Source organism: Bos javanicus, chromosome 29 (genome assembly GCF_032452875.1).
Source record: "Bos javanicus breed banteng chromosome 29, ARS-OSU_banteng_1.0, whole genome shotgun sequence".
Taxonomy (NCBI): domain Eukaryota; kingdom Metazoa; phylum Chordata; class Mammalia; order Artiodactyla; family Bovidae; genus Bos; species Bos javanicus.
This window is the reverse complement of record NC_083896.1, coordinates 27,133,348-27,143,428: the sequence shown is the minus strand read 5'-3', so window position 1 is coordinate 27,143,428 and position 10,081 is coordinate 27,133,348. Positions and strand designations below refer to the sequence as shown.

At 37.8% G+C, this 10,081-nt stretch overlaps 1 protein-coding gene across 1 annotated transcript; it reads right to left on the bottom strand.

Annotated features, from left to right (window-relative positions):
• Positions 1-7,435: 7,435 nt before the first annotated feature.
• LOC133241784 (olfactory receptor 10G9-like) lies at positions 7,436-8,460 on the bottom strand. Its single transcript, XM_061407707.1, has one exon. It carries the CDS (start codon positions 8,444-8,446, stop codon positions 7,436-7,438), a length of 1,011 nt encoding a protein of 336 aa, XP_061263691.1. The 5' UTR covers positions 8,447-8,460.
• Between the last annotated feature and the right edge of the window lie 1,621 nt (positions 8,461-10,081).

Below are 10,081 nucleotides of genomic sequence, written 5' to 3'. Positions count from 1 at the left end.
TTGATGGACATGAGTCTGAGTGAACTCTGGGAGTTTGTGATGGACAGGGAGGCCTGGCGTGCTGCAGCTCATGGGGTCGCAAAGAGTTGGACACGACTGAGCAACTGAACTGAACTGAACTGAATGTGCATTCACAAAAATGCATCCATTTTGGGCACACAGTTTGACCTGTTATGACAAATGTTAACTTCTACAAAAATCAGTATTAAAAAACCTCTCCATCACTGTATGGAACACCTTGTGTCCCTTCTTGGTCATCTCCCACCTCCTGAGACCCAGACTCAACTGCTCTCTCTCACTGTAGATTAGATTTAACCTAGAGTTTCCTAAATATGGGATCATATGTTACATATACTTTTGTGTCTCATTTATTTTTTTAATTGAAACATAGTTTATTTATGGTATCATATTAGTTCCTGGTATACAGTATACTGATTCTGTATTTTTACAGATTGCTGCTGCTAAGTCACTTCAGCTGTGTCCGACTCTGTGTGACCCCAGAGACAGCAGCCCACCGGGCTTCCCCATCCCTGGGATTCTCCAGGCAAGAACAGTGGAGTGGGTTGCCATTTCCTTCTCCAATGCATGAAAGTGAAAAGTGAAAGTGAAGTCACTCAGTCATGTCCAACCCTCAGCGACCCCATGGACTGCAGCCTTCCAGGCTCCTCCATCCATGGGATTTTCTAGGCAAGAGTCCTGGAGTGGGGTGCCATTGCCTTATCTGATTTTTACAGATTAAATGCCCTTAAAAACCACAATTTTTTGTAATTCCTTGTGTTATACACTATATCCTTATGACTTACTTATTATATATATTGGTTTGTATATATTAATCCCATTTCTATTGATCATCTGCCTTTTCCTCATTCATCTGAGTATTTGTACATAGCAATAATTCATTTCTCACTGTAGGGTAGTCTATTATATAAATACATCACAATTTCTCACACATTGTTTAACATTTGTGTTGTTTCAACTGGGTATATTATTAATGAAGATGTTATGTACATTTATTTGCAAATGTTTGTGGGCATTTGTTTTCAATATTCCTGGGTAAACATAAAAAACTAGAACGTCTAAGTCAAATGATAAGTTAAATTACAAGTCAGCTATACCATTTTATATATCCACTAGCAATATATGAGTTCCAATTTCTCTCTATCCTCACTAATATTTGATGTTGTCACTTTCAAAACTTTAACCAATTGAATATGTGTGATAACACTTTATTATGGCTTAATTTTACATTTTACTGTTGATTAATGATGCTGAGCATTTTTCATCTTTGGCCATTCACTTATTTCCTTTGTGAAGTGTGTAGTCAAGTCTTTTGTCCATTTCTCATTGAATTGTTTGCTTTTGATTATTGACTTGTGAGATATCTTTACACATTTATTACAAATGTTTGCATCCAATGTGTGTCATACCTACCCATGTTTTTATTAACACCATTTGAAGAACACAGTTTTTAATTTAAGTAAAATCCAGTTTTTAATTTATTTTTATGGCCCATACTTTTCTGGCCTTTCTAAGAAATCTACACCAACTCCATGTTTATGAAAGTTCTCTCTCACATTCCCCATGGAAATGCTTTTACATTTAGGTCAATAATCCAATTGAGAAGATAAATAAAATAGACACACCATTAGCCAGACTCATCAAGAAAAAAGGGAGAAGAATCAAATCAACAGAATTAGAAATGAAAATGGAGCAATCACAACAGACAACACAGAAATACAAAGGATCATAAGAGACTACTATCAGCAACTATATGCCAATAAAATGGACAAGTTGGAAGAAATGGTCAAAGTCTTAGAAAAGTATAATTTTCCAAAACTGAACAGGAAGAAATAGAAAATCTTAACAGACCCATCACAAGCACCGAAATTGAAACTGTAATCAAAATCTTCCAACAAATGAAAGCCCAGGGCCAGATGGTTTCACAGGTGAATTCTACCAAAAATTAATCCTACTCAAACTCTTCCAGAAAATTGAAGAGGGAGGTAAACTGCCAAACTCATTCTATGAGGCCACCATCACCCTAATACCAAAACCAGACAAAGATGCCATGAAAAAAGAAAACTACAGGCCAATATCACTGATGAACATAGATGAAAAAATCCTCAAGAAAATTCTAGCAAACAGAATCCAACAACATAATAAAAAGATCATACGTCATGGGCTGGGCTTTATCCCAGGGATGCAATGATTCTTTAATATCTGCAAATCAATCAATGTGATACACCACATTAACAAATTGAAAGATAAAAACCATATGATTATCTCAATAGATGCAGAGAAAGCCTTTGACAAAATTCAGTATCCATTTCTGATAAAAACCCTCCAGAAAGCAGGACTATAAGGAACATACCTCAACATAATAAAAGCTATATATGATAAACCCACAGCAAACATTATCCTCAATGGTAAAAAAAAAAATGAAAGTATTTCCCCTAAAGTCAGGAACAAAACAAGGGTACCCACCTTCACCACTACTATTCAACATTGTTTTGGAAGTTTTAGCCACAACAATCAGATAAGAAAAAGGAATAAAAGGAATGCAAATTGGAAAAGAAGAAGTAAAACTCTGCAGATGACATGATCTTCTACATAGAAAACCCTAAAGACTCCACCAGAAAATTACTAGAGCTAATCAATGAATATAGTAAAGTTGCAGGATATAAAATCAACACATGGAAATCCCTTGCATTCTTATACACTAATAATGAGAAAATAGAGAAATTAAGGAAACAATTCCATTCACCATTGCAACGAAAAGAATAAAATACTTAGGAATATATCTACCTAAAGAAATTAAAGACCTATATATAGAAAATTATAAAACACTGGTGAAAGAAATCAAAGAGGACACTAATAGGTGGAGAAATATACCATGTTCATGGATCAGAAGAATCAATATAGTGAAAATGAGTATACTACCCAAAGCAATCTATAGATTCAATGCAATCCCTATCAAGCTACCAACAGTATTTTTCACAGAGCTAAGAACAAATAATTTCACAATTTGTATGGAAATACAAAAAAAAAAAAAAAAAAACCTCAAATAGCCAAAGCAATCTTGAGAAAGAAGAATGGAACTGGATGAATCAACCTGCCTGACTTCAGGTTCTACTACAAAGCCACAGTCATCAAGACAGTATGGTACTGGCACAAAGACAGAAATATAGACCGATGGAACAAAATAGAAAGCCCAGAGATAAATCCATGCACCTATGGACATCTCATCTTTGACAAAGGAGGCAAGAATATACAACGGAGAGAAGACAATCTCTTTAACAAGTGGTGCTGGGAAAACTGGTCAACCACTTGTAAAAGAATGAAACTAGAACACTTTCTAACACCATACACTAAAATAAACTCAAAATGGATTAAAGATCTAAATGTAAGACCAGAAACTATAAAACTCCTAGAGGAAAACATAGGCAAAACACTCTCTGACATAAATCACAGCAGGATCATCTATGACCCACCTCCCAGAGTAATGGAAATAAAAGCAAAAATAAACAAATGGGACCTAACTAAACTCAAAAGCTTCTGCACAACAAAGGAATCTAAACAAGGTGAAAAGACAGCCTTCAGAATGGGAGAAAATAATAGCAAATGAAGCAAATGACAAAGAATTCATCTCAAAAATATACAAGCAGCTCATGCAGCTCAATTCCAGAAAAATAAATGACTCAATCAAAAAAATGGGCCAAAGAACTAAATAGACATTTCCCCAAAGAAGACATACAGATGGCTAAAAAATACATGAAAAGATGCTCAACGTCACTAATTATCAGAGAAATGCAAATCAAAACCACAATGAGGTACCATCTCACTCCAGTCACAATGCCTGTTATCAAAAAGGCAAAACAATACAATATTGTGAAGTAAAAAAATTAAATCAAATTAAAAAAAAAAAAAGTCTATAAACAATAAATGCTGGAGAGGCTGTGGAGAAAAGGGAACCCTCTTACATTGTTGGTGGGAATGCAAACTAGTACAGCCACTATGGAGAACAGTGTGGGGATTTCTTAAAAACTGGAAATAGAACTGCCATACGACCCAGCAATCCCACTGCTGGGCATACACACTGAGGGAACCAGAATTGAAAGAGACATATGTACCCCAATGTTCATCGCAGAACTGTTTACAATAGCCAGGACATGGAAGCAACCTAGGTGTCCATCAGCAGACAAATGGATAATAAAGCTGTGATACATACACACAATGGAATATTACTCAGCTATTAAAAAGAATGCATTTGAATCAGTTCTAATGAGGTGGATGAAACTGGAGCCTGTTATACAGAGTGAAGTAAGTCAGAAAGGAAAACACTAATATAGCATATTAATGCATATATATGGAATTCAGAAAGATGGTAATGATGATCCTATATGCAAGACAGCAAAAAAAAGACAGATATAAAGAACAGACTTTTGGACTCAGTGGGAGAAGGCAAGGGTGGGATAATTTGAGAGAAGAGCATTGAAACATGTTTATTACCATATGTGAAATAGATTGACAGTCCAGGTTCGATGCATGAGACAGGGCACTTAGGGCCAGTGCACTGGGATGACCCTGAGGGATGGGATAGGGAGGGAGGTGGGAGAGGGGTTCAGGATGTGGGACACAGGTACACCCATTGCTGATTAATGTGAATGTATGGCAAAAACTGCTACAATATTGTAAAGTAATTCACCTCCAATTAAAATAAATAGATTAATTTACAAAAAAAATAATATTTTTTTAATAAAGAGTATGGTAACACTCAAAATTTGGTTTTTACTGATGGATAGCCAGCTCTTTCTGCTTTATTTGTTGAAAGCACTATACTTTCCCCTTTGAAATGTGATGGCATTTTGATTAAACATTGTCTGAGTGACATGTGCGGGTGTGGATCCACATTTTGTTCCACTGACCTACTTGTCAGTACTTCATGCCAGTTGTGCAAACTCTTGATTACTACGGTTTACAGTACTATCACAGTTTTTAAACATGCGGGTTTTATGTTTACATGCCGACTATATGCACCTTTACCCCTAAATCCTCCAGCTGCCCCTTTGTTATTCAAATGAATGTTTTCAATTCCTCGTTTCCTTTTAATCACCTACAAATATTCCATGGATGATGTTTATATGTCATCTCTGCAGTGGAATAGTTCAGTGGCATGAAGATACTAGAAGAGCAACAGCTTTGGTCCTTGAATCCTCTGCTCCCAGGACCATGTCACTGAAAAGTAGCCACTATCATATGCACCTTCTCTGGGACTCCTTAAATTTACAGTCTCTGTAAAGGTCTTTTCGTGTTATTGTGAGAAATGATTCTGTAAGTTTCAATAGCAGATTTGTGTAAATCTTCTTGGACTTACTTTGGAAACATAGGAAGGACAGTGGTTTCCCTTTGCTGATCTGGCCCCTTTATTCTGCGCAATAGAAGCTTTCTTCTCCATGTTTAGGATATGGATGTTTAAAAACCAGAAACCAAAGAATGTTGTGGCTAGTCTCCTTGTTTACAGAGTCTGTAGGCTTTTCCTGCCTTGTTTCCTAGGCTACACTATCAACCAGGAGATTTTACCTGAAACTTTCATGGGTATTTTATCCAAGTAATTCCGGAGCTAGATGCTTCATTCTATCCTAAGAACTTACCCTTATCACATTCTCTGTGTGTTGAGTGTTATCACAACTACCAAAGCGTATTAACCTTCTCTAGCAGTTTTACCTTCTCATGAAGTTGGCCCTTCACCATTCATTGTACCATCTTGATTCTTATTACTACTGCCTGAAGGTAAAGAATCCACCTACAATGCGGTAGACGTGGGTTTGATCCCTGGATTGGGAAGATCCCCAGGAGAAGGAAAAGGCTACCCACTCCAGTATTCTGGCCTGGAGAATTCCATGGACTATATAGTCCATGGGATTGCAAAGAGTTGGACATGACCGAGTGACTTTCACTTTCACTGCCTGAACCTGGGTTTTCATGTGTTGTTTTGTTTGTTTGTTTGTTTTTTCCCTAATATGCAGTTGAAAAAGCTCTTTAGTTGATCTTTCTGCCTTAAGGCTAACCTTCCTCCCATCTGTCTTCACACACTAATTACATCTCTAAATAAAAATGTGGTCATATGACATTTACACTGGCTATATTTCAATTACTTTCCCAATTTTGAGAGATAAGAATCCTTCATCCTAGTATTGTATAGATGTTCCTTCATCATTAGTCTGATTTTTATGACCATTTCTTAAAAACCTTATTCTTCTTATATAAAGACTACAAGCTCCTTGAGGTCTATGTCTATTTAGTCTTTGTACACACAGTTCATACCACATAGTAGCCACTAAATACATATTTATATATTGAATATTGATTCACTCAGAAAAGCAAAAAAAAAAAAAAAAGAACACAAAAAAATTGTAAACAAAAAACTCCTCAAAGTTGTTTTATATAATTCTTAAAAAAAATAATAATATTTGATAGCTTTATTCAGTAGTCAATATTCACATCAGCTAAAACATCATCATATAAGAGATCCTTATGGTCTTGGAACTGTTCAATATATTGACTGTGATGGTGGATACACAAACCTACAGGAGTCAAAACTGTGTACAACATAACATACAAACACATAAATAAATCTGGGAAAATCTGAATAATCTGTGGCTTATATCAATGTCCAAATCCTAGTTGTGATATTATGGTACAGTCTGCTAATCACTACCATTGCAGGAATCTGGGCAAAGGTTCTCTCTGTATACAAGGGATCTCTCTCTGTATTATTTCTTACAACTTTGTATGACAGTTATACCAATAAAAATTTCAATTAAAAAAGACACTGACTTTTATTTACCTTTTGTGTCTTCATTAAAAATCTAAATAACTTTCAACATGGTTTTGTTTCATACATATTATTACAGTATTTAGAGTCTTCCAGTGAATTTCCAAGTTAAAACAGTTAATGAGTCTCTTCCTGGGCACCCATGACACCTATCTCAATGTACCTTGTTTGATACTGCATTTGTTTTTCTCTCTTACCCAACGATGACCTTTGTGAATGTAGAGATTTTGGTCTTTCTGTGTTTCTATTGTTTATAATGTGTTTTGTGCTATATACGTGTGCTCTGTGCTAAGTTGCTTCAGTTGTGTTGAACTCTTTGCAACCCTATGAACTGTAGCTTGTCCATGGGATTTTCCAGGCAAGAATACTGGAGTAGGTTGCCATTTCCTTCTCCAGGGATCTTCCCTTAAATTATTACCATTAAAAGTCTGCTTAAGCTGGAACTCTGCACAGGGAGAAACAGTAAAAAATTATTGTTTTCATTAAAGAATTAATTGAAATGTCCCTTAAAAGTATAAATTCTTCTTTTTTTTAGTTTAAATTCTTGTTGGTGTTTAACTTAATTATAAATAAAAGTTAGCCATATCTGGTCTGTGTTGATTATTTACTTTGAATAAATACTGACTTTTTCAGTTTCAACAGAGCTTTCTTCACGTCCTTGTTCCTCAGGGTGTAGACCACAGGGTTCAGAAGGGGCGTCATCACAGTGTAGAAAACAGCCACAATCCTGTCCACAACCTCCTTGGAGCCTGGTCTCAGGTAAATGAAAACAAGGGGAACATAGAAGCAAAGGACCACAGTGCAGTGGGAGGCACAGGTCTGGAAGGCTCTCCATCTCCCTTCTGAGGTGCAGATCTTCAGGATGGAATGGACGATGGACACGTAGGACAGCACTATCAGGAGAAAGCAGCCCAAGGCCACCAACCCAATGTTGACAAAGATCACCATCTCCACGGTGGACGTGTCTGCACAGGCCAGTTTGAGGATAGACGGTGCATCACAGATGTAATGCTGGATCTGGTTGGGCCCGCAGAAGGGCAAACGGAATGTCGGTGTAGTCTGGGCAGCAGAGTGCAGAGAGCCACTGAGCCACGTGGTTGTGGCCAGGATGGCACACATCCTCCCACTCATCATGTTGGCATACCTGAGTGGGTAACTGATGGCCAGGAAGCGGTCATAGGACATGACGGTGTAGAGGAAGCACTCGGTGCTGCCCAGGAAGTCAAAGGAGTAGAACTGGGCTGCACAGCTGGGAAAGGAGATAGGACTGCCTTCAGGTGATTCCAGGGTCATCAGCATTTTGGGCACAGTGACCGTGGAGTACCACATGTCAATGAAGGACAGGTTGCTCAGGAAGTAATACATGGGGGTGTGCAGGTGGGGATTCACTATAATCAGTAGCATGATGAGAAGATTTCCCACGACGGTGAGGACATAGATCACCAGGAAAATTCCAAAGAGGAGCATGTCCAGCTCTGGTGCATGGGGAAGGCCCGTTAGAATGAAAGTTGTCACCAGGCTCGCATTTGTCATTTCTCTTCTGTATGGTACTCTGTTCCTACAGGAAGGACTACAGCAAATCCAACACTGACATATTTGATATAAGAACATATTTAAATATTAAATATGCCAACTACATCTTAGCTTATAGAGAAAACAATGGATAAATTTTTACAAAGATAGCAGATAGCACTTTTGCTTCATCATGGGGCTTTGAGCAGGAATGGTTGTTTCTCTATTGTAGAACCTAAATCGCCCAATAGAAAAGAATCAGCCAAATTAAAAAGAGGACTGAATTCATATAAAATCAGCTAAATAAACAAGAGGAGTAAATTTTATACTCTATTTTCTGTGGAATTAGGAAAGATATACCCAAACTAGCTACTTTTCAGAGTTGGTAACTACTCTAAGAATAAAGCCTCTCTCTTTCTCTTTCTCTTTTTTTTTCCTCTTTCTGTTTTTCTCTAACACACATGCCTATATAGATACCATAGAGACAGACAGAAATATACCCCACATACACACATACTTTCAAACATACAGATTTTGTCTCTTGATCATCAGAGAGTTTCCACGATAAATATAAGATCCTAAAGATTTCCCCGGTGGCACAGTTAGTAAAGAATCTGCCTGAAATGCAGGAGATGTGGGGCTTGATCTCTAGGTCAGGAAGACCCCCTGGAGGAGGCATGGCAACCCACTTCATTGTACTTGCCTGGAGAATCCCATGGACAGAAGAGCCTGATGGGCTACAGTCCATGGATTCGCAAAGAGTCAGACACGACTGAAGCGACTGAGCACACAAAGAAACCTTCATCCTTGATTGTGGAAAGAAAACTGCTTTCCTAAAGCTCCCTGGTCAGCCTAGATGTGTCAAGGCAGGAGCCCAATATTGGTCCAGCATTAGTTGCAGCCAGATTCCTTCGTCCCACCCTAAACCATGCTCTCCTGTTTCCAAATGAAATCTGGCACCAAACTTATGCACTGGTGGTCAGAATATCCCTGCTTTCCTCAGCTCCTCTTATACAATGTTTATTGGTATTTATAAATTTTTATTTCATCTCCTTTCCCTCCAGGATTTTAAGCAATCAATGATCCTCCTTAAAAAGTGTGATCAAATCATCTCACAATGTATTTAGAGATGGCCATGAAGGGTTCAATTTACTTAAGTACTAATGAATAGAACTAAACTATATCTATGGGAAGTGAGTTCTTAAGACTGAATATTTATATTTGCTATAAAACAGACACAAATGTGCTTTTAAAAGTAAAGGATAATAGGTAGTCTGAAATCCAGGAAAGGCAATGGCACCCCAGTCCAGCAATCTTGCCTGGAAAATCCCATGGGTAGAGGAGCCTAGTAGGCTGCAGTCAATGGGGTTGCTAGGAGTCGGACATGACTGAGTGACTTCACTTTCACTTTTCACTTTCATGCATTGGAGACAGAAATGGCAACACACTCCAGTGTTCTTGCCTGGAGTAATCCCAGGGATGGGGAGCCCGGCGGGCTGCAGTCTGTAGGGTCGCACAGAGTCAGACATGACTGAAGCGACTTAGCGGCAGCAGCAGCAGCAGCAGCAGTCTGAAATCATTTTTATTTTTTCTAGGATTTCTATTATTCTAGGACTCATACTGTAAGTATTTTTATTTTGTTTTGTTTGAGTGATCTGAGTGAGCAATTACATATTCAAAGAGAAAAGGAATAAAATGAAGAAATGAAGAGAAATTTGGTTGGACACCTGGACC